Below are 25,281 nucleotides of genomic sequence, written 5' to 3'. Positions count from 1 at the left end.
CTCATGGGATTAGCGCTAGAATTCATGGGAGAGAAATTCATCAAAATGATAAAATATCCTTATCATCTCCTGGGAGAACTAGAGCCAAAATATGTGAGATTCTCCCTCCCCTCATTTGATTTTTGGTGGCATCCTTTAAAACTTACCAACTTATTGCACTATCTCCCTCACTACAAGCTTCTTCTCTGTCCTCCTTGCCTAATTTTTCACTTTGTTGTAGCTTTAGTGTTCCATTCCTTCAATCTAGAAGGTTGGTTTGAGAGAGAGGAAAGCACATGATACATTATAAGCAAAAAGGTCTTTGTTGTTTGCCGACACTCAACTGGTGTTATATAAAGACGAATTCCTATATGTGGAGTATGTCTTAGGCAATGGACAGAGGAAAGATGAATTTAGATACTCATAGTTATAGAGTGGGAATATATCAACAATAGCTCAAGCTTCTACCTTGAAATTTCTCCAGCATTTTTTTTGGAACTCTATAACATATCACAATGGGGTCTCAACATCGGAATATAGAGAGGAAAAAGGAAGGAAAAGTGAAGAGGGATTGGACATGAAAGTGAGCGTGTGTGTGCAATAATTTATACATTGATTGAGGACTAGGCGTTTGTCCACTTGAATGGTTGCCCTCGTTTGAATCTTGACGGATGGCTCCCTACTACCTGGCTCTTGTCATTGGCCAAGGGTGTGTGAGATTGTGAAAAGAAAAAAGCATTTATATATGAATTCATGAATTGTTATTTGATAAAGTTTTGATATTGGAAGCCACCGCCCGGCGGGGTGGCAGCTGAGTGGTAGGACGCCTGCCTGCTAGGGCGGTGGCCTAAGTTATATCTTGTTGCTTGCAAGGTGCCCCTCAATAGAGTGTGGGTGGGTGACCTTAAAAAAAGAAAACAAGTTGAATTTCATTCATGAGGCTTGCCGAAGATTTTATTGGCCTGCTACTCTAGGGGAAGGTCTTAGTAATCATTTGTCTCTTGAAAGCGAGAAATGGGAATTTTGATTTAAATTTATTCTACATTTTTTTCTTGTACCTATTGGTCCACGTCTTGGTGGCAGCATATACCTCTTTGCTCTGGGAGAGATTCTTTCCTCCTTCCTCATTTTATTGGTCGTTGGTATGACTAATTTGGAAACTTTATGCGAGAAGCTTGCTTCTTGCACCGATATAGGCAACTTCCTTTCTTTGGGTAGCAAGATGTTTGCATCTGCTAAATTTGGGTGCCATATTTGCCGAGTCTTGTGCCTGCCAAATTCTCCCTATAATGGTTTCCCTGGGCGGTCAAGTGGAGGCGATGGAGGAGAAGAGGACTCATGCACCATTTTAGTGGCCTGGTAGCAACATAGAAACACTTTATTGGACATTTGCAAATCTGATATGATGGCAAGTTTTCGCTCCACGAGGCTTACCCATGAATTCTATAGCACATTGCAAAACGTCGACTCTATGGAGAAGGTATCAGCGTCGTCTGTTCGTCCTTCAATCACAACCAATTGTGCCACAACTGTAGAAAACAAGTTCGTTGAGGTGACTTTCTGAAGAGTAGGGTTGCACCTCTTTTGTAATTTGTAGGCGTATCAGTTGTTGCAAAGAAGGCAGCATAATCTGGCTATGGCGATGGGGAGCTTGCCAGGTGTGGCTATGACGATTGAGAGTTGGCTAGGGTGATATGAGCTTGTCAGCTCTGGCCATGGCAACTCAGACTCATTTGCATGAAGTGTTACAAGCTTATGAGAATTCTCTTGCAACTAGTGCCATACAAGGCTTATCCTCAGTCTCATTAATAAATGTTTGCATTTTTTAACAATGTTCTGGTTTTTGTTTGTCGTGGAGGTTCAATGGACGATACCTAAGTAGTAAGCACGGCGATCATCAAAAGGAAACTTTGAGTAAAAGGCTTCCACTACTTACAAGAGGTTGTTCTTTCTCTGCCAAAGCATGAAGTGGCCACCGAGTGGCTTGGCAACTTCGAATCAACATAGGGCTTTGGTAAGCTCGATTCTATCTATTTGAATGAGAAAGTTTTAGGCCCACAAAGTGGCCAACACCATTTTCTTTGTGATGAGTACCAAACAACGATTCCTTGCAAGGTTTTTAATGTAGTTGAAAATATCACGTCAGTAGTCTCGAGAGTGCGTATAATGCCACCGTCTCTTGTTCAGACATTCTTGCAGTCATAGCAAGAGATGCCGTAGCACTGGTGTAAACTGCTGGCTTTTTCCATTTAGGTACAATCTTCCTTTTCCTACAAAGAGAAAACATCTAAAATTTGAGTGGGGCCTCGTTTTGCAGGCCAACACTCCCGTCCTGGACTATTCTTCTAGGACACACAGAGATAGCACCAGCCAAAGTGCTGTAGACAGTGCTCTTCTTGCCCCATTTACCTCTCTTGCCATGGTCATTTCCAAATTCGAAGCTGTCGGCCTTATAACTCAAGACATCGTTATTCTATCAGGTTACTTCTCCTGCAACTTGCTTTCATTTGCTGGTGGTACAACTTCTCTCAAATAGGCTCCCATTTGATATATCGACAAAAGTCGCTTAGAACGCAGATATAATCAGTTGCTTCAGGAACTAGAATCGGAGAAGGAACGCTACCACATGTTGCAGCAGCACAAGTACTGGGTGGGGATTCTAGTGGGAGGAAAGTACAAAAGGCGAGGATGATGTAGTTGAAGAAGATGCTCGCTATGCTTTGGTTCAACGTAATTGAACCCAATCCTTTAGAGAGAGAGAGAGAGAGAGAGAGAGAAGAGAGGAGAGGAGGGGGCTAAAAATGTGGAGAGAGAGGAGATCTCTAGATTTCCATCAAGTGTTGCCAATCCCACCAGAAAATGAGATTTCAGGAGTCCCATCGTCGGGTTTACTTAGGCCTCCACCTGGGGCAGGCGAGAGAGAAGCAAACAGAGAATGGACAAAGAGAGGTAGGAATGTTGTAGAGTTCAAAAGCGTGGATGGATCCAAAAAAAGGATAAGAGGGATTAGGAGTAGGCAAAGAGCAATTAAGGGAATGGATTAAGGTTAACGGCGTGAAGGGGAGTGACGCCGTCAACGTTTAGGAATTGACGGCGTTTGCGAGCCTGTGCGTCCGCCCCTTCCCCTGCTCTCCGCAAAGATAAAACTCCTGCCACAATCCATGGCGATGGATCCTGTTTTTGCTTCGATTTTCCTTCCTTCATCCCCTTCCCGCATCCCCTTCCCCTCCTCCTCCCTTCCCGCTCTTCGATTTGATCCCTCCCGACCCTTTTCTTCCTCGATTCTGTGGTTTTTCGACCCCCGTACTCTCCCCCGCCCCTCCCTTCGATGCTTTCCACATGTTTTCGGCTCCTTTCCTGTCTCTCCTTGCTTCGACTCTCGTCTTTTGATCCCCCGGAGATCCGTTTCTGCTTTGATTCTCTGGTTTTTCCAACAGGAACACGGCTGAGTTTGGCCTGCAGCAGCAGCAGGAAGTGGCCTCGCGGCTCAGAATTTGCGAGTGCTATAGTGCTCCTGCGAATCGCGTCTCTGCGTTTTCGACCGTTGCCGTGCATTCGAGGTAGCAAACCCTCGCTTTGATTGCAATTTGGTATTGCCTGCAAGGTCAGGAAAGCATTTTTGATGTAAGAATCGGGGCATCCTGCGGAATTCTGGGGTTCGGAGCCGTTCCAGGTATTCGGAGACGGGCCTCGTGCAGAAGTTTCCGTGACGGGTGAGGTTATGAAACTTTTCTCGGCCGGAGTGGCTGCCTGGACGAGAGGGAACTTGTACCGGCATTGTGCGATTGCACCGCGAAATAGAGCTTGGCCGCTCAATATGCAAATTCGCCGCTCGGGAGATGTACGGTTGCTGCGCGGTAAGGTTGTCGACGAGTTAGCCGCGAACGGCTTATGATTATAAGCCTTCAGAGGAGGCACGAATGGCGTTTACATGGGGCTGGCTCGGAGCAAACGTCTGAAATCGTAAGGAAGAAATGGCGCAACAGCAGTCATCTCGACTCAATCGCCTGCTTACGCTCCTTGACAGTATCCATGCTGCGCAGAGCATATATTATCTTTTTCATAAAGTTTTTGCTCAAGTTCTCTGTCTCAAGGAGTATGGACAAATCTATAATCTGTTCCTAAAATTCACTAGAAATCTTACGGTAAACGTCTATTACTGTATTGTTCGTGAGCCCCCGTGGGACACTTTAACGAGTATCCAGCTGGATCGAATGTCACCACAAGGAGAACGGCTGCTCGGCAAATTGGAGAAATAGCTAAGTCAAGGCCTGAGGAGCTACATGCATTACTAAAGAAGGTAAGCAATTGGCGTTTTCATTCAGGATGACAATTGCTTCAAAGCACAGGATAGGACAGAAGAAGCACGCTGTCCAGTAAATTACCAAACCGCTATTGAGTATTCAACATTGGGGGCTCAATAGCCATATTTTAAGAGTTCAGCTGCCACTGAATTTAAGATTGAGTACAATGGTGCATAGATAAAGTTTTGGCAACTGCTTCATGAACAATTAATAAAGAATGGGTTCCCTCTATGTACGTTCTATACCCCAAATCATACTGTGAAACTGTGACAGAGTGAATCTGTTATTTAGTGAGATTTGTAGTCCTTATCAAAGCTGGGAACTTTTGTGAGGTTCCAGTTGAGACTTATGCTGAATTCATAAATTTGTAGATATGACCTACCTTTTTTAATTTCTAAGCCATCTCTTGTGAAGTAGCGTATTATAAAGGGATGAACAGTTGAATTCAGGCATTGGCGTATTACTTGTGTCAACATATCTGTTCTTTGCAGTACCATACCAGCTGAACGATGGAATGCAAGGTGTTTAAAGAAGTCACCTTTTGTCGATTCCAGGGTTTTAGTCAAATAAAAATAATCTATTTTGATATGTGCTGTAGGTGTGCCCATTCCTCCACAGTAAAAACTGGGACACACGAGTAGCTGCAGCTTTAGCGGTTGGAGCAATTGCAGAGAATGTGAACCACCCATCTTTGAAGGATGTCTTAGCTAGTGCAAAGACACAGCTGATGGGCTTGGGTCATCAAATTGATTTAATTGAATTCTTTATAGCTAATTGGATCACCCAGGGAATCTCAACTAAAGCTTTATCTTTCCGTAGGTAATACTTTTTCTTTATCTTAGAGTGTTTTAAAAGCATTAAACGGTCTTTTATACCAGCTTTTTCTGCTTTAAATTGCTTTTATAGATGTCAGATGAAGGCAGATACGAGCTCATAAACAGAGAGAGAGAGAGAGAGAGAGAGAGAGAGAGCACACTTACGTGCAGATTCCCATCCCGTAGATGTGTTCATGTTCTTATGTATGTAGCACAGACTGTCGCTCGTGGACACATGCATTGGTGTGTCACATTAACTATGTAGGTATGTGCACACACTGACGTGTACACAATATATACGTATTGCATTTAAATTTTTAGTTGCCTTCTTCTAATGGGAAGATGATTGACAAGCAAGGTTCTGTACTGATGACATGAAAGGTTGTGTATTGATGACAATTTATATGGCAGCTTTGACATTCAAAAAGTCATGGACTACGGGGCTCCATTACTTTCATCTGGAGGCCAGGTTCGTGTTTCAGTCTGTCTTTTCAATGCATTTATTCGGATTATTCAATGCTTTCAAATTTGTTAAGGACGAAGTAGCCAACTACATAGAAATATATGAAAGACCCCTGTTCCTTATAAAGATAAAAGTAACGACAGGGTATCACAATACTCATTAATTGTTATAATGAAGACGCTCGCTTTTCTGGCTCCAAGGAACTCTCATTACTGCTACATTGGTGATTTTTTTTTTTTTTGCGAGAGGGAACATTCATTTTAGGGGCAGAGATTAAGTGGGACACACACGCACACGTGTGCGTGCACACACAGAGCACACATGTATTGTATATGTAGAGAGAGAGAGAGAGAGAGAGAGAGAGAGAGAGAGGGGGGGGGGGTGGGGGGTATGATATGGTTGTATTAAAGTCTCGGTGAGGCAGGATCTATGGGAGTAGCGACTAATAGTGATCCCTACATCCAGTGAGAAAAAATATTACAAACTTGTTATGTAATGAGTACTTGTTGGGCTAGCTTGTGTGCTAGCCCCAGCATCTTGTTGCGATGTTTGAGAAACTCTTTCAAGTAGCTCCCTAGCTTTTTGGCTGGCTGCTCCAGCAGATTTCTCAAGTTATCTATGCGTCCCTCATATCTTTCTTTGATGTGTGTGTAAGCTCTGCATCTTAGGAGTACATGCTGATGATCTTCCACCTTTGTATAAATGGATGTTTAAGTATGTGTGGGTGTGTGGATTTGTATGTGTGAGAGCATATGTTTATACTATTGTCTACACCCACTGTTGGGCGCTGCTGACGTCAGTCGGGATGTCCTAGTAGCTAGTCCCTGCTATGCGTGATGGAGTTTATGGTTTTCAATCTTATGAGTGACTATTGTGAGATCAAAACTGCACTATGCGTTGTATATTTTAAAGGACGAGTTTGGTCATGTTCCTGGATTTATCTAGATATATACATGCTGCTCATCTTCCACCTCCCCTGTGGGGCAGATTTTGCAGATCCTTTCTTCTCTGGGGATCTTGGGTCTTTGCCCACCTGCCCTTCTCCACCTTGAGATCATTTTAACTAGTTGTGATTTGGAGATCAGATGCCTTTTAAATATTGATATGTTTTCCCCGATGTATTTCTGTATTCCATATCTGTCCATTGAATTAATTTCCTGTTTATAAAGCTGCATTTTTGGCCCCTGGGTTTTGCCATTATTTCTATAGCATTTTTGGTGTCACTAGCTCCCAGATTTCACATGCATCTTCTAGTATATCAGCAGCTTGATTCCATTCATTTCATCCCCTCTCTGTACCAGCCCATGGTTTGCGTAGCTTTCATTGCCTTGTGTAGTATCCTATCAGGCATCCATCTTCTCAACTTTGTTGAGGTAAGCCATGGATTGACAAAATGCTTCCCCTTCTAGAGGTAGCATACCTGTTTCAGCCAGTAGGATGGGGTAGGATGTCTTTGCCTTAACCCCTAACTCCCCTATTAGGAAACATTTATGTTAAGTTTCTGTTCTTTCCCACTAAATCCTAGAGAGCCTGAGTGCCCAAGCCGGACATCCCTAAAGGATTATTGTCTGCAGAAACTCTCATTTTCCAATTCCTCAGATGTGCCTTCCTGCATTTATTTTGGAAGCCCGTCACACAAGGTTGAAAACCATAAACTCTATCACGCATACCAAGGACTAGTTCCTATGAGACTTCATTAGCTCCCAACGATGGGTGTAAACCATAGTATAAACATATGCTCTCATACATACTTATCCACATACACACACTTGAGAATAAACTTTTACAAAGGTCCTTGTACTGAAGTTTTTGTAAGCACTCTGAAGGTTGACGGTAGACTCAGTAGTGACAAAGGGGAGCACTCAAGGACAAGGCTAATAAAAAAGTAGTCCACATTCTCTTGCTTCATATGTGTGTGTGTGAGAGAGAGAGAGACACAGAGAGTGAGAGAGAGAGAGAGAGAGAGAGAGACACACACACACACACACACACAAACATGTGCACACACATACAGGTGTGTGCGTGTGCGTGTGCGTGTGCGGGTGTATGTTATATATATAGATACATACAAACATGTGTACATATATTTTTATATATGTATATATACATATGTATATACATGTACACACACACTTTTTTTTTTAAAATTAGTAGAATCCAGTGCAGTATATTTATATTCTCATAAATTTACAAGATGGGAAGTCTCCAAAATGGAGAATATCCCAGAGATCAGAAACATAAAAAGAAAAGCTCTATGTAAGAAGCATGTATATCACCCTCATGGCAGGCATCATATAAAGATTGCCGCAATGAGGCTCGGAACGATTCATATGACTTTTGAATCTGCCGACCCAAGTATGCCAAATTATGCTCACTCCAGATTGTCCAAAGAGCCCAATATCTCACCCATGAGAGAAATAGTGAGTATTGAGACAAAGACCTCATAAATCTGCCAAATAACCAAAAATGTTTCCCAAATCTGTGACTCGGGAAACGAAGTCGAAGATGATCTGAAATTCTCCCAAGGAGGTTCCTAGAACCCGGGCAGTGCCATAGCAAATGAGGGACAGTCTCTGAAGGAGCCTGACATCGTAAACATGTGGATGGTGCAATGTGACGTTTGGCAAGTGTGATTCCCACTGACAATGTGCCAGTCATGCATCTCCAAAGAAAAAGTCTTTGTTTCAAAGGCATTTTACACTTCCACAATATCCGGAGATTCTTCCGCCACCATGAGAGGGGCTTCCTGATATGCCACATCGCATTAGCATATTGATGAATCCATGGAGCAGGCTGAAGAAGCCTGTAGGCTTGGATAGAAGTCAAGGCAGGCAGAGGAACAGGATGAGAGCATGTAGCAGAGGGTTGCAATTGCCAATCCATAAGCTTGTCTGTGCCAGCCACAGGAGGAATAGGTAGAAAAGGAAGTAACAAATCAGCAATTTTTTTCCATATCGACCTGTGATGCATTCCCAATGCATAGGAAGCGGTGGCCTGAGGGAAAGATAAGACATAGCCCTGATCATCTACCACATCATTGATGTATCTAATTCCCAATTTCATGAGATTATATGCCCTAACAAGTTCTTGTAAAGCAAGTGGAATGTCAAAGATGGGACTCCAATGAATACTTTCTTTCCTCATTGAATTTGTCCCCGAACAGTTATCGGGAGCCCATTTGACCTTAGAAAGTACCTGTTTCCAATCAAGTATCAGTTGGGTATCTTCCCCACAAATCTCCCAATGACAACCTCCCAAGGATCAGTAGTCCAATGGCCATAAGCAGGTGTCCTCATGTTGACACATGGATGCTAACATGCAAGTCCATGGCTGTTGTTGACGGAAGAAAGTATGGAGCAGAGTCACCTTCCTTGCTAGTACATGATATCTTATATTGAGAACATTAAGTCCACCATGCATTCTAGGAGAGCACACCATTTCCATCTTCATCAGTCTCAATGCTTTCACTGCAGTTTTTGTCCTCCATAACAGCTCCATAGCTTGAGACATAAAGGCCGAAATATCTCTTGGGGACCAGTGTAGCAAAGGCAAAAAAAACTGAACATAGGACATTGCAATAGACTGTACTATTCTGAGCCTGACATGAAGTGGCCAAGTAGAGATTTTCCAATATTCCAGTTTATGTTGAAGTCTTTGGAAGATCCATGTACACACACACACACACACACACACACACACACATCCCACACAAATACTAATATATACATGTCTGTATGCGTTTGTGTTTTTATACTTACTATCTATACATGTATGTCTGTATGTATATATGTTTTGTGTGTATACACATACATACATACATACATACTTATACATGTGCAAATGCACACATTTATATGTACCCTCACACACATGCACACACACGTATACATCGATATATATATGTGTGTGTGTGTCTATATATTTACACGTAGGTCTGTTTCTCTCTCTTCTTGTATGTGTGTGTGTGTATGTGCGTGCATGCATGCACACATTTCAGTATTTGACTTGTGTAGATGAGAGTATCACACTCTGAAAGGAGATGTTGCTAAATCCTTTGATGCCTAGGTGCAGTGTAAACAAAACCGTTTCTCATACATTATCCTTTCGTATCCCTCAATAAGACAACAGGCTGTCGCATGTTTTCAATGGTAGGCTCTTATGTTTGCATGGAAGCAGATATTATTGTGCTCAGATCCCTCCTTCAGCAAAGCAACCTACTCTTATATGATGGGTTTATTTGGTGCATAATATATGTCGTGTTTGTGTGCACATGTGTGTTTCCCCAGCTCACACACTCACATGTACATGCACAGAAATGCATGCATGTGTAGACAACCTGTCTTTATGGTCTTGTACATGCGCTTTGCCTTTTGAAGATAGTTGCATTTTGAAGATACTCAAGGTTTCTTTTTCCCTTTTGGTTAGGCTTATTGAACTTTAATTTTGCAATTGTCTGTCCACAGGAGTATGATGTTGGAGTAGATGACAAAACCCCAGCTGAACGTTTAGCTCGCCAAAAGCAGAATCTTCGTCGAAGACTAGGTGGGTGATTTCTGCTTTGATATTTTTATACGTTAGTTGAGCTTGTATGATACCGCCTTCCAGGGGGTACTTTCTAAAGAAATTGTGTGCCTATTTTTTGTGGTCGTCAAAATGCGGCTCTTAACTTTTAAAATGTCGTTTGGTCGCTGTGGAAGCCAAGTTGGCCAAATGTTTGGCAAATTTCTTTCATTTTGGATCGATCTTTGTGACATGTCCACCTCAATTTGGACTTGGCTGGTCGTGAATTTGGTTAGCGGAATCAATAGTGTAATACAATGGCCATGAATTTGGTCTCTTGTGGGAGCCAATTTGGCCATATGTTTGGCAAATTTCTCTATCTTTGATCGATATTTGTGACATGTCCACCTCAATTTGGACTTGGCTGGTCGTGAATTTGGTTAGTAGTGTAATTTGACTGTTTTTTCAGTTACTAGAAGGCCTTTTGTTTATCTTGGGTGGACAGGTCTTGATGTTTGTGAGCAGTTTATGGATGTAAATGATATTATACGTGATGATGATCTTATGCAAAGAGCATCAACTGGTGAAAATGGGCAGTGGATACATGGTTCCTTTAGTCGGATTGCAGAAGCCAAGCAGGGAGTGCAACAGCTAGTCGCAAACATGGTTCCGGGGAATATTTCTAGAACTCTTAGTGCACGAGAAAGGAATCTATTAAAACGAAAAGCCAAGGGTTCAATCAAAGATGCACCCAAGGGATGGTGTGAGGATGATGATACAGATGAGCCAGGTGCAAAACGGGCGAAAAATTTGAAATCAGTTGTAGTAGATCAGTCACAAGCGGGAGACAAGGTATTTGAAACTAGCTGCTCTGTTTATTCCATTAAGGGATGCAATTTAACAAGAATTCACTTCAAACAATTTTTGGACTTTTGTAGATCTTGCTTGAAGCAGTTCTTGACGAGGATGGGGTTGGGTTGGTGAGCGATGGCCATTGGCCATTTGGTCATTTTGTGGAGCTGCTCATGCATGATATGTTTGACTCTGGTTAGTTTCTATGCTTTGACAGAAAACTGATTTCAATGATATGAGGTGTAAGATGATGTGACACGGTTGACCTTTTTTTTTCAGTATGGGAGACTCGGCATGGCAGCATTATGGCACTGAGAGAAATTCTCAGTGTGCAAGCAGCATGTGCCGCTGTTGTGCTTGGAGACTTGGATTCAGAGGCAAAGTTGGACAATGATGCTGATGGAAAGGAAAAAGCTGTTTCTCCAAAAAGGGATAGAGAAATAGATCTAAATATAGGCTTGGGTGTGGAAGATGCTTATGATCTCAAGAGAGTGAAGTTGGTTGAGGGCTCTAGCCATGGGTCTCATGTGACCAGGGGATTTTGTAACACGGACATAAAGACTGTAAAATTGGAGCATGGGTGGTGGGATCCATCCACCACTGCTGTCAAGACTGGTCTGGGTCTTGGCACTGGTATCTGTGGACTGGATTTGAATGAAGATGCAAAAGCGGGTCCATTCATAGATGAGGGCTTAGGGAGTAGAGGCAATGATAAGTGTATGGAGAAAGGGGTTCAAAGTGCCATGGATGTGCTCTGTAATCTTCCAGAAGACAGTAGAGCCCTCAACGTTCTCAGAGCTACACAGCAGGCCTGGGCATCAAACACAGAATTTCTGCAAGATTGTGCTATCCGATTTCTCTGCATCTTCTCCTTGGACCGGTATTTAATCTCTCAAATATTGACTATGAAGGAGATTGTGACTGTTGTATGATGCTATGGATGGTTTTGTAAATGGCTGTGAATAGATGAGAGGCCTTGCCTCCGAATCTTCTTCTAAAAACATGTTTACTAGCTTCTGGCAGTAGGAATTAGAGATGCTCATGGTGTTGTTGCAGTGGTAATCTTATGCTCCAATTTTCAACGGCCTTGTAGTTTTGGCGATTACGTGTCTGATCAAGTAGTAGCACCAGTCCGGGAAACTTGTGCACAAGCTTTGGGTGCAGTGCTCAAGCAGATGCACCCTTCTTTAGTTCATGAAACTCTCAGCATTCTTCTACATATGCAGGTGAACTTGAAGTTTAAGGTGTACTATCAGCTTTTGAAATTCCACCTTTTTCAGTTTTGCTTATGTTGTCTCTGCCTTCTTCACAGAGTCGCCCGGAATGGGAGGTCAGGCATGGAAGCTTGCTGGGGATCAAGTATTTGGTTGCTGTTCGACAGGTGACTTTTATTCCATATAAAAATATTGAAACTGAATTCAGTTGAAGTGAATTGTGTTTAGGTTCATATTTGATGGGTGGTGCTACACAAAGAGCACATATACTTTGTAGAACACTCAATATTAAAAAAATTATCTTCAGGAAATGCTGCCTGAGTTACTTCCTCGAGTTCTGCCTGCTTGTATAGCTGGTCTTGAAGACAGAGATGATGATGTCAGAGCTGTTGCAGCAGAAGCCATGACCCCAGCTGCAGCAGCTATAGTGTCTTCTGGAGGAAATGCGGTCAATACTATCCTCCTCATGCTCTGGGATATTCTTTTAGACTTGGATGACCTCAGCCCTTCAACTAGCAGGTATTTTAGCTCCTGCTCTCAAAATTTCAAAACAGTATGAGCTGTTATGAGTGATGAATATGTTTACGAGGTTGCCTTTGGGTGGGATGGATTAGAACATGCATCTTGCGTCTTTCAGTGCAGCACCAATGCTTCATTAATTCCTCTTACATCGGCTTATCTGTTCATGGCTTTGCAGTGTGATGCATTTGCTGGCAGAGCTTTATTCGCAACAAGAAGTGGTCCCTAAGGATCCTGGAAATAATGCTGCAAAGAGACCAATGTTTGACCTTAACGAGACAATTCAACTAGATGATGAATCCGAAAATGAGGCAAAGCAGATGGATGACCCTTTCTTGTTGTCAACATGGGCACCTCGATTGTGGCCATTTATGAGGCATAGCATTTCGTCAGTTCGCCATGCAGCCATTTCCACCCTGGTGTGCCCTGCACTGAACACATTGGCTCTTGGCTTTACTTTTGATGATGACTCTGATCATTCAGTTAATTATGCTATCGTCATATGTTGTAAGCCTGCATTTCGTAGTGCTGTTCTAAATCTTTCCTTTTTTAGGAGCGGCTCCTTAAAGCTGGTAAGCAGGAGGCTTTATCAAAAATTATAGCTGAATTTTCTTGGGTGGTCCCGATACTGGGTGATGCGCTGCGTTTAGTCTATCAAAATCTGTTGTTAGAAACAGATGAAGTTATTGCTCAATGCTCCAAGCGTGTATGGAAACTTCTACTTCAGGTACAATTGCTTCCTTTCCTGCGCTTTACGTAAAATTTGTTATATTTTTACTACGGGGATATGTAGCAAGGAGTCCTTGGTGATAGCTGAGATATTACCTTTCTTCTACTCTTTCAGAGCCCCAATGATGATCTGGCTTTAGCTGCAGCAAAATTTTTTCCCTCGTGGTTGAAGCTAGCTAGCACTGCAGCTGGCTCCCCTTTGGAAACGTCCAAGATGTTTTCACCGACGTCACTACCTAGAAAAAGCCATTTCCGAGCTGTTGCCAAACTCAGAGCAGCGAAAGGGGAGAGCTCACCTGGAGATGGTATATCACACAAAGACAGGACTGTAGATTCTTCTTTTTCTGCAACAGTTCCAAAAGTTGTGGTGGGAGCAGATACTGAGAAATCAGTGGTGCATATGAGAGCATCTACCGCTTCTGCCCTTGGAATTATGGCTGCTTCGCTTCCAGATTCAATGTACAGTACAATTGTAGAAGCTGTTACAGAACATCTTTCTTCCCCCTCAGGGGTCCAGCGACAGGTATTTCGTCAACGTCACATATTCAATCACGACAGAAATTTAGTAATTATCTTGTTTTGAGCATATGGCATTTCTTCACATGTTGATGGTTGATTTGTTTGCCACCAGGTTGCATCGATGGTATTGGTGTCATGGTTTAGAGAGCTAAGACAATGTCCTGAAAAATCAGACCTTAGTAAGGCTGTCGAAGCCACTAAATCACTCCGCTCGTGGCTTTTAGAGTTGCTAGCCTGTGGTGATCCTGCCTTTCCCACTCCTAAATCTCACTTACCTTATACTGAGCTAAGTAGAACTTACGCAAAAATGCGGGGTGAAGCAACAGCTTTAATCAAGCATGTTGAAGGTGCTGGATTAAATTCAAAAATGTTTGCAGCAGGGCCTCCCCCCTTGGAAGCAATCAGTGCAGAGGCAGCAATAGACATAGCAATGAAAACTGTTGTAGAGGGCTCCTCTGTCCATGGAGCCACAGATGACAAGCAGAGCTCTGGTACTGATCTTCTTGAGTCGTTCAGACAACGCCTGCTAGCTACAGCTGGCTATTTAAAATTGGTTCAGGTAGACATCAACCTGTATAATGTATTGCTGCTGTCTACGGCCTTGAACTTCTTGTTGTTCGGACAGTGTCTATTTAAATTATTGCTATTGTCTTGGTCTCAATCTATGGTTTGGATGATCTTTTATTGTTAACAGTCCTGTACCTACAGCGGGCTGTTTAAAAGAGGTTCAGGCTGGCATTAACCTGTTTGTAGTAGTGCTATTGTCTAAACAGCAGATGCTCAAAAGGCCTAATACTGTACTTTAGGAATAAATTTAATTGATGTCTTTTCTTTTTGAAAAGGTATGGTAACCTGAGCTGATATTGCACCCCTTTTCCTCTATTTGTAACCTTGTCAAAGACAATCATAAGATAAGAATTTAGCTGATGAGTCATTCTTGTGAATTCCGGCCTGGCTGTGCATAATGCATCAATCTTACTTAAACCATTTGATAGCTGATTCTTCGGCTGTTAGGTCTTCAGATGATGACTTTGTGTTTGTGAGTTCATTGAGATTATATACTTGTTTTGAAATGGCTGCTGCTTGTAGACAGTTCATCTGTTGATCTCTCAGGTGTTAGGTCCCCGAAAAGGTGCATATGTACAAAACTTCCCTGGTGTTTTGTTGTGGTTGTGGTTTGTTGGTGAGCTACACCCTCAGCTCTTGTATGTGATTGTATCTATGGCATTTGAACATGCATCAATTGACAATATAAAATACTATCCGTCAATTTTGCTTGCTTGGTAGGTATTGAAACTTTCTTTTGTAGAGACGACCAACAACAATAAAGCTGATATTCTCGTAGGTGGGCATGTTTTTTTCATTAGCATGAGGATGAGAGGGGGAAAGAGAAAGAGAGTTTTAGCAAGTATGGTAGCAGGAGACACTATTATTTTAACAGGAGCAGACTAGGAGTGAAATAGGTTTAGGATTCTTCTCACCAGGCTTGTTAATAACTTTTTTTCCCCTCCTTAGGCTGAAAAATATTTCTCCCCTAGATTGATACCATCAATCTCAACTGCTATAGAGGATGGTGTTTCTCTATCTGTGTCCCATAGTATGCAAAACCTGTTCCTGTTGCCAACATTGCGAGGCTTGCATATAACTTGCTCTCTCACACACACTTTTTTTTTTTTTTTTTTTTTGGTTGAAACCAAGATACTTATATTATGAAACATTCATTTACATCTGGGCAGAGCTCAAAAGAGAGCCAAAGCCCTATCCATCAAAAGCAGTAAAAGAAAAGCTGAATACAAGAAACATCCAAATCTTCCTCATGTAAGGCATCATATAAAGACTGCCACAATGAGGCTCGGAAGAACTCATATGGATGCTGAAGGGGAGAATTCAGATATGCTTGATTGCGCTGTAGCCAGAGGGTCCATAAGGCCCAGTATCTGATCCAGTGGAAGAAAAGAGAATACTGTGACAAAGAAGCTGATAGTTTGCCATATATCCAGAAAAACCTGTAGAACCTGTGAGCTGGAAATCTGAGAGATAAGAAATAGGAGATTCTGTCTAGAAGGTCTTTGGAATATGAACAAAACCACAGTAAATGCGGAATACTCTCAGATGTAAGGTGACATCTTGGACAAAGAGGTGAAGCTATCCTTCTTTGAGCCAATTTCACCCCTACTGGAAGAATACCAACAATACATCGCCATAGAAAGAGTCGTTGCTTCAAAGGCATTTGCAACTTCCATATCAATTGCAATCTTCCTTTCCACCAGGCTAATGACTTGTTCAAATGCCATAGAGAATTAGCATGATGGGCAATCCAGGGAGGAGGTAATATCAATCGATAAGCCTGTATAGAAGTCAGTAAATTCAAAGGCCTAGAGGATATGCTTGTATTTGAAGACCAAAGGTGCCAATCTTGAAGCTTGTCTCTGACATTCAATGTCGGAATCGGAACCAGAGGGAGTAAGAGATCAGCAATAGCTTTCCAAATAGGTCTATGATGCATCCCCAGATTGTATTGTCGACATGCTACTGGAAAAGTGAGAATATTTCCTTGCATATCTACCACGTCATCAATGAACTGGATACCCATTTTCATAAGATTGTAAGCTCTGATGGGTTGTTGAACAGCAAGGGGAGAGGAAAACACAGCACTGCAATGAATACTTTCCATTCTGAGTGCTAAAGAAGCAGGATGGGGAGACCATTTGATGTGAGAGAGTACTTGCTTCCAGTCGTGAATCAAGGAATCAGAGAATGGACAACCAGGGATTTTACCTTGCAATTTGCCAAGCACTACTTCCGATGGATCAACTAGCCAGTGTCCATAAGCATTAGTGCTCATCTGTCCACACAAAATTGCCAACATGATAGACCAAGGCTGCTCTTGTTCAAAAAATGTCTTGAGCATAGTGATCTTTCTTGCCAACACATGAAATTTGATGTTTATTATATTCAAACCACCATGCATTCTTGGTGAGCAAAGCAAGTCCATTTTGAGCAGCCGTAAAGCTTTTTTATGAAGCTTAGTTTTCCAAAAAATCTCCATGGCTTGAGACATAAAGGAAGTGAGATCTCGAGATGACCAATGTAATAGAGGAAGGTAGAATTGGACATAAGCTAGAACAATAGACTGGACAATTCGAAGCCGTACATGCAGAGGCCAAGTGGAGATCTTCCAATATTCTAATTTGTTTTGAACTTTGTTTGCCACCCATGACATTTGTTGCTTATTGCTGATTTTCCAGCCAATGGGATAGCCCAAATGTCTTACTATGTTTTCCGGATAAACAATCTGGCCTGGCCACAAGATAGCATGCTAGTCACAATGCTTGAGAGGCAAGAGTTTTGATTTCTGAAAATTAATTTTAAGACCAGCTGCTAACCCAAATTCTGAAAGGGTATCCATCAAGAGGCGAATCTCCAAAGGACTATTCTTTGGCATGAAGAATGAATCATCTGCATAGGCCTGGGCAATGAAGGGTCGTGAACCAGAAATCTGAAGCTCCTCTAGCTGTCCAGTATCAACCATGTGATCCATATAAAGAAGCAAAGGATGTGAAGCAATGGCATAAAGCAAAGCACTGAGAGGGCATCCCTGTCGAACTAAGCGTTCGAGAGTCCAAGACTCAGACAAATGATTCCCTATAAAGCATTGTGCAGTGGAATCTGAGTAAAGCCAATATATGACATTAACTAGCTTTGGCCCAAAACCAAGTTTTAACATAATTTGAGAAACATAATCCCACTGTACTGTATAAAATGCCTTCGCCACATCCACCTGCATGACCAACACATCTTGATCTGAATATTTTGCATATTCCATTGCGATGATAGTGTTAGAGATATTGTCATGTATGTGCCGTCTTGGAACAAAACCATATTGCCTGGGATGAAGTCCTTCATGAAGGATATCCTTTATCCGATGTACCAACATTTTGGCAATCAGTTTGTATATAACCGGCATCAAAGTGATGGGCCTCCAGTTGCTTAACCAGACCATGCTTCCAAGCTGAGGGATGATGTTGATGCTGCGAGGCTACATTTATAAATTGCAGAATTGGACCCTTCAATTCAGGCCAAAAGGCTTCAATAAATTCAACCGTCAGACCATCCCAGCCAGGGGATTTATGTTTACCCAAATGCCTAAGAGCTTCATCCAATTCAACATCTGAAAAAGACATTTCCAGCATTGAGGCTTTCTGCAAGGAGACAATAGGAGAAACAAACTCAGTAAATCTGTTACGAGCTGAAATAACCTGAGGTGTAGAAGAAGATGGCTGAGAAAAGAGAAGCTGAAAATGATCCAAACATTGTTTTTCTAGCTGAGATAGAGTCTGGGTCCAAAGGCCATCTGGTTTCCTGACCCTCATGATAGATTGGCTTTGTCTATGTGCATGTAAGTTCCGAAAAAAAGATTTCGAGGAACAGCCCTTATCTAGCATAGGTTTAGCTCTGGCCCGGATCTGCCATTTGGACAGCTTGCGTTTATCATTGGCATCAATTATGGAGGAAGCACAAGACAATAAATGCTGCTCAGAATCAGATAGAGATCTTTGATGACTAATCTGTACCAAATACTGCTTGTATGATTTTGCCCACTGGATATGCTGTCTGGTTTCTGCCATGTACCATCTTCCATATTGCTTAATGACATTTTGAATACGATGTATGAAAGAGGTCCAAGCAAAGTCCAGATCCTCCTGAGCATGGGAAAGCAATGGCTTGCAAGCCAATCTGATCATATGCTGGAAATTTTCATGAGAGAGATATAATTGATTGACCTGTAAATTTCTGACTGAAGAGAGCTGCAAGTCATCCAGAGGCATACCAAAAGAAAGGATGAGCCATAGTGGAGTATGATCAGATAATTGTTGTGAATAATCAGTCCACATTTGACATGTATATTCATCATATTGTTGAGCATGAATGAGATAATATCTATCAAGCCTGGCCCAATATTCTGTAAAAGCATTATGATGATATGCAAATCCCATAACTGATGGGTGAGTTGCTGTCCATAAATCTGCAAATTGAAGTGATGATGTCATATGTTCCCATTGCTGGATTTCAGAGGGCAGCATATGGGATTTATGTGTGGTATTGTCCTTCCAGTGAGGAGAATTGTTGAAATCACCACAAAGTAGTGCATTTGAAGACCAAGGATATTGCTTAATGAAGTTCCACATTTGAGCTCTGGAAGCTGAATTTTGAGAGGCATACAAAGATCCTATTTCAAAAATCTCTCCATTATAATCATACATTGGATAATCATCCATCGTCCACCAAGATCATTATATGCTATCCAGGGTTGCAGATCATGTCTGGCTAAAATGCACAGCCCAGAGAATTGTTCAGATCCTGAGTAAAATATATCATATCCAGAAAAAAACCCATGCTGGCCAGCAAAAAAATGCTGATTATGCTCTTGCAGACACACAACATCCGGATGAGTTGTATTTATATAATGCCATAAAAGCCTCCATTTATTCTGGTTGCAGAGGCCCTGTATATTATAGGAAAAACATTTAAGAGAAGCACGCATGAAAATATATACAAGAGATGATCGGTCCTCAAAAAGAACAGGAGGCCTCAAGCCTCTGCCATTGCCACAGGGTCTTGCTGACCCTCAGCATCCAATTCCCTGATAATATCATCTTCTTCACAAAGGGGAAGACCCTTCTTGACTGCATTAACCCATGCCTTTGAGATGGGGTTGCTTGGAGAGGTAGAAGATTGTCCTGGAGAAGGAGCAGAGGCATCCCAATTACGAGATTGGAGAGATCTTTGTTTGAGGGGCACCGTCTTCTTTGCAGTCTACCATCCCTCATGAGAAGATGGGTTATTTTCACCTAACTTGCTTTTTTGAGCTGAATTGGCCTGGCTCCCTGTATGAACTGAAGGCTTTGCTCCTTTAGCTTCAATCTTTTCCACATATGTCTTCTGATCTCACACACACACACACACACACACTCAGTCTGATAGTTGTACGTCCTATGTCCCTTGACACACATAAAGAGATGCATGTAGAGGCAGGCTAGCTGGATGTGTCTATCTCCATTGTATCTGCCGGTGATGAAACTTGTCAGCCTACCTGAGTTATACTGCATAGTTGACGACACTAACAGTCTTGGCCAGATTGCAGCAACCTCAGCAAAGTGGTGTTCCTTTACCCAGTTTTCTCCCCTTTTACTGAGTGGGAGAAGTACTGAGGTTCTCCGTTCTTGTAACTCATGCAGTCATGGTACTTTGTTTCATAAGCCATTTCACCTTTAGAAGATGTTAATAACCCTCTCTCTCTCTCTCTCTCTCTCTCTCTCTCTCTCTCTCCTGCCCCCCCTTTCCTTCTTAAGGAGAACTGTTCCACCTGTGAGTCGGCACAACCTCCAAACATGGTAGGATCCTACTTTAAGGAATCTGAGTGCTGTATTAAGGTGGCAAGGTTGATGGTGAGCACAAAGACATGAAGACTCTGCGGTTGGCAGCTATTTGTAGACTTGCAACTGATAGCAGACCATCCTATGTCCCATTGAGTCTCAAGTTGATAGTGCTCTATGGATGTGGCTTCTTTCAATTGCATCCTTGAGCTGGCTTGCTTGGTTCTCTCACTTTTTTTTCCCCTTTTTATTCTGGCATCTTCTTTTCTCTTTGGGATTACATTGTTTTGTGTAATATTGTTGGCTTTGGTACTACTGATGAGATGCCTGCATCTCTTGTGCTTGAGTAGTAAGGCTGAGATTAAACATTCTGGTTTTCTTTCTAGGGATTCTTATGATTTTTCCTGCTTTACTCTCACATATTATTTATTCTTTATAAATTATGCTTTAATTTATGTTTTCAATCATTTGTATTCTTGCTTGGTCCTTTCACAAAGCTCAGCTTCAAGTGTTGCATTAATTTGCTCTCACATTTGACATGTTTATGTAGAGAGCTTTTCCAATCCATTTATTTCCAACTAAGATTCAAAGTGATGCGTCTTTTGTTTTCATGTTTAGAGCAATTTGCATATAAGCGTTTTGGCATCAACGGCTGGAGCTGTAGTGTGGATGGGAGAGCTGCCAGTCAAACTCAATCCTATTATCCAACCGCTAATGGCGGCAGTTAAGCGAGAACAGGTTCACATCTATTCCATGTGTATGTTTCAGTTCCTTTAGCATAAACTTGCACGATTTTTCAAAATAACATACTACCTTGATTGAATCTTGTACAGGAAGAAATACTTCAACAGTTGGCAGCTGATGCATTGGCTGAAACTATTTCTCAGTGCATCGGGCGGAAGCCCAGTCCAAATGAAAAGCTGACTAAAAACCTTTGCACACTTACCTGTGCTGATACAACTGAGACTCCTCAGGCAACACGAGCTAATTCATCAGTCGTTAATCCAGAGGACATTGAACTAGGTAGTTCTTTCAAAGCTGGTGGGTCAAGGCAAAAGATACAATCTACAGCTACCGGGGAAGAAAGGTTGAGGATGGAGGGTGCCATTACCAGACGGGGAGCTGAGCTTGCTCTCAAATCACTTTGTAACAAGTTTGGTGGATTACTGTTTGAGAAGCTCTCGAAACTCTGGGACTGCTTAACAGAAGCACTGAATGTGCCGCCGACCGATGGAGCAGATGGAAATGTATCCTGGAGAGGTATGGGGACCCTTGAGCAAAAAGGTGAACCCCAAGCATTGATAAACAACCTTCAGGCAAGCTCAGTTTTTTCCATACTTCACATCGCTGAATACATTTCATGTTGCCAGTCTCAAGTTGTACAGTTGTTTCTTGAAAATCTATGTTTTTTAGAGGCGTTTGATTACATGCTTAGTCAATGTAATCCTAAATTGTACCCACTCTTTTTTGACTGAATTAACTATCATTTAGAACTTTCTAATGGCATGTTTTAGCTCTCTTGTGGTCTTGACAGGTCATCCGCTCAATCACCCCTGTTGTAGACAAGAGTTTACAGACAAAGCTCATTATGCTTTTGCCAGCTATATTTGGGTGTGTACGGCATTCTCATGCTGCTGTAAGGTTAGCTGCAGCAAGGTGTATAACAGCCATGGCCAAGGCTTGGAGAGAACCATTGATGGTAGCTGTTTTGGAAAAGGGTATTCCTATGCTTGGTGATGTCTCTGCCGTTGAGGCCAGACAAGGTGCAGGCATCCTACAAATGTTTCTTGTAGAAGGCCTCGGGGCAGATTTAGTGCCCTATGCACCGTTGTTAATCGTCCCTTTACTAGGATGTATGAGTGATAGTGATCCTATTGTTAGGCAAAGTGTCACACACAGCTTTGCTGCCCTTGTTCCTCTCCTTCCTTTGGCTAGGGGAGCTGTTCTTCCTCCTGGGCTTGATGATTACTTATCATCAAGGAATGCAGAAGACACAAGGTTTTTGGAACAACTCCTCGACAATAGTCAGGTGGATGACTACCAACTTTTTGTTGAGCTGAAGACTCCTCTACGGAGGTAATCTATTCTCTAACATGGTACTCAATCTGTGAAAGAAAATTATGCTGATAACTTATTTACATTTATAATGGTCAAAAGCAGCTGATATGAGGCTTTCATTCTTGAGATTGGGCTGTGTATGAAGTCACACACACACACGTACACAAATACTATAAGTTGTCATATGTGTTCACTGAGCTTATGTGTATGCAGGTATCAACAGGAGGGTATTAACTGGCTTGCATTTTTGAAGCGCTTTAAGCTGCATGGCATATTATGTGATGACATGGGCCTAGGGAAAACATTACAAGCATCAGCTATAGTAGCTTCTGACATTGCAGAATGTCTGGCAGCCCCTGAAGCTCACCCAGGAAAAAAGGCTTTGCCCTCCATTATTATATGCCCTTCCACTTTGGTGGGTCATTGGGTGTTTGAGATAGAGAAATTTTTCCAAACACCAATTCTTTGTCCATTGCAGTATGTGGGGTCACCTCAGGACCGTCTTCAGCTGCAGACTCGGTTCAACCAATACAATCTCATTGTGACATCTTATGATGTTCTTCGCAAGGACGTGGAAATTTTGGGGAAGGTTTTTTGGAACTACTGCATTTTGGATGAAGGCCATATTATCAAGAATTCCAAATCCAAAGTCACATTGGCGGTTAAGCAAATAACAGCAGAGCATCGCCTGATACTCAGTGGAACTCCCATTCAGGTATTCTTTGGTTTGAGTGTGAAAAAGTAGGTCGCCAAAGGAGGTCCTCTAGTTTTTTCACGTGCAGGGTCATGCTCATGCTTTGTTATTTAATGGCTAGTCTTATTTGGCCATGCTGCAAAGCTTGTGTTTAATAGGTATATAACTCTACAAATAAATAAATAAATACGCGCGCGTGTATTGTGTGCCTATAAACAAATAAATAAAGAAATAAGTAAAAGTAAAAATATAACACATACACACACATGCATGCATGCATACTTTTTGCACTTATTTGGAAGTTGTGCAAAGCCTTCAAACCTCCTAGAATCCTTCTTACCATGCATGCATTCTATTTGTAGTGGTCTGTCCTATATATTTATATGTGGTGACTGCTTCCAAAGATGTATTAATATAAATATAAATAAATAAGTAAATAAATAAATAAATAAATTTAAAAAATAATATATATATATATATATAGAGAGAGAGAGAGAGAGTATTAAAATCTTCGAAAGACTGAAGGGTGAAAGAAGCCTGATTCAATGAGCTGAAAGGGTGGACCTCTAATTGGGCATCTTCACCCACGATGAATACAACATAATCATATCATATCATATCTAATACATGAGAGAAATTTGAGCACGTGGCCAAGATGGAAGCCCAAGGGGAGCTCGATGAAGAGTAAGGTTGTGATGACATGAAACCTATGATCGAGCATTGACAACGGTCTCTATGTGTGGCTTGTTGTGGTCTCCTAGCAGTGGCTTTGTGTCTGACTAGTGTCCCTGCTCTAGGGGAGATCTCCAAGAATGATCTGTGCGTCAATCTGCTGTTTAGTCTGTTGTTTCATTGGCTCCAGATCTCGGTCTCGTCGACCTCCAATGATTTGCTGTTCCATATGCTGGAAAAACTCCGTGATCATGCTTTGAGTAGAGTCTGGCTGTGTGCCATGATCCTGCCTATGTATCTTGAACAAGTGCTCTTTGTGTTTGACGACCTCATGGATCTTCGAAGGTAGCTAGGCATCTCTGAGCTGTAGAAAGTAATGTGGGGAGAGGTCGTGAAGAGACAGTGATTACGGCATTGGATCTCATAATACACAAGGCATCTGAGGGAAATTCTCCTCATACTCAATCTTCTGCCGATCATAGAAGGTCCAGATGCCGATCTCCCTAGATATGCGCTCAGCTCTTCCACTCTCAACGTGGCATAGTTATGCTGAAATGCGTTCCAGGGTCCAGCTAGACCTTGAAACGCGTTTTTGGAAAAGCCCCAGTCAGAAACGCCGTTTCGGGGCTGAAACATTTCACCCCTGAAATGGCTGGGTGAAATGTTTCAGCCAGTCTTGAACGTATCAGCCAGGCTGAAACGCGTTTCAGAACCTTGAAACGGGCTGTTTCAAGTAACACAGGCTCCCGGCAGGGATTCTCTCTCAGGGTTTTTTCGACCTCCCATTTGACGGGCCCTCTATGATTGGCCTCTAACGATCACCACAGGCATATATATATATTTGTATCTCCACCCTTCTGCTCCATTTTTTTTTGCCATTTTTTGTATCATCTGGAGATAGATACACATTTTTTGCACCAGGACTAGACACACCGTCCTTCATAACTTTTTTGAAGAAACGGTTGGCCGGACCGTTTTGAGACCGCCACCGTTACGCTCATTGTACTAGTTATCTTTAGTCTCATAGACCTTCACAGTCTCCCGAAGACTTTAATAAAATTTCTTTCTTTCTTTCTCTCTCTCTCTCTCTCTCTCTCTCTCTCTCTCTCGCTACATTTTCATTTTTGGCAATCTTTCACTCCCTCCACCCCTTCAGCCTCACACTCGTGGAGTTTTGAGGGTTTTCTAGCCCTCCTTCAACCACATCCACTCCCTGGGAGTCCTTTTTGTCTCGCAGGCTGCTTCAGCCTCCCTCCATCGTCCACTCCCCTTCAGCCCTCCAAATCTGGCAGGCTGTAGGTTGTAGCATTCTAAATGTGTGTGCTCAGCTCAAAAGCCTTTTTTCTAGATCCCCTCCCTTGATGGCGTGGTGTTTCCCTGTTTTAGCCCTCCTAGAAACCCCAAAATGCTTCTGTTTCTATTTTGGTTCCCTGTTTCCCCACTTCTAATTCCCTGAACTATGCAATGCGGAGTCTATGTGATGAGACACAGAGTTGCCTGATCCATATTCTTAATGAATGTGGGAGGTGGATCTAGGTATTCGGCAGACAATACAATGATACTCACACATCGTCTTTTGCTCACTT

At 42.2% G+C, this 25,281-nt stretch overlaps 1 protein-coding gene across 1 annotated transcript in view; it reads left to right on the top strand.

Moving 5' to 3' along the window:
- The first annotated feature begins 3,162 nt into the window (after positions 1-3,162).
- The window catches only part of RGD3 (ROOT GROWTH DEFECTIVE 3), a 56,304-nt gene continuing 34,185 nt past the window's right edge, over positions 3,163-25,281 (top strand). Inside the window, exons 1-21 of the mRNA XM_087377535.1 lie at positions 3,163-3,282; positions 3,417-3,539; positions 3,653-4,005; positions 4,185-4,279; positions 4,882-5,102; positions 5,510-5,567; positions 10,025-10,103; positions 10,567-10,913; positions 11,000-11,108; positions 11,193-11,793; positions 12,007-12,139; positions 12,226-12,294; positions 12,435-12,646; positions 12,825-13,065; positions 13,200-13,373; positions 13,491-13,898; positions 14,007-14,453; positions 20,890-21,009; positions 21,105-21,587; positions 21,806-22,347; positions 22,543-23,044. Of these exons, the coding sequence (XP_087233661.1) occupies positions 3,954-4,005; positions 4,185-4,279; positions 4,882-5,102; positions 5,510-5,567; positions 10,025-10,103; positions 10,567-10,913; positions 11,000-11,108; positions 11,193-11,793; positions 12,007-12,139; positions 12,226-12,294; positions 12,435-12,646; positions 12,825-13,065; positions 13,200-13,373; positions 13,491-13,898; positions 14,007-14,453; positions 20,890-21,009; positions 21,105-21,587; positions 21,806-22,347; positions 22,543-23,044 (4,893 nt within the window). The 5' untranslated portion in view covers positions 3,163-3,282; positions 3,417-3,539; positions 3,653-3,953. The remainder of the gene's footprint in view (positions 3,283-3,416; positions 3,540-3,652; positions 4,006-4,184; positions 4,280-4,881; positions 5,103-5,509; positions 5,568-10,024; positions 10,104-10,566; positions 10,914-10,999; positions 11,109-11,192; positions 11,794-12,006; positions 12,140-12,225; positions 12,295-12,434; positions 12,647-12,824; positions 13,066-13,199; positions 13,374-13,490; positions 13,899-14,006; positions 14,454-20,889; positions 21,010-21,104; positions 21,588-21,805; positions 22,348-22,542; positions 23,045-25,281) is intronic.

Source organism: Dipteris shenzhenensis, chromosome 7 (assembly GCF_047967505.1).
Source record: "Dipteris shenzhenensis isolate YYH24624 ecotype China chromosome 7, Dip_SZ_1.0, whole genome shotgun sequence".
In the NCBI taxonomy this organism is placed as follows: Eukaryota; Viridiplantae; Streptophyta; class Polypodiopsida; order Gleicheniales; family Dipteridaceae; genus Dipteris; species Dipteris shenzhenensis.
Note: the sequence above shows the minus strand (reverse complement) of the source record. Positions and strands in the feature narration are given on the sequence as shown.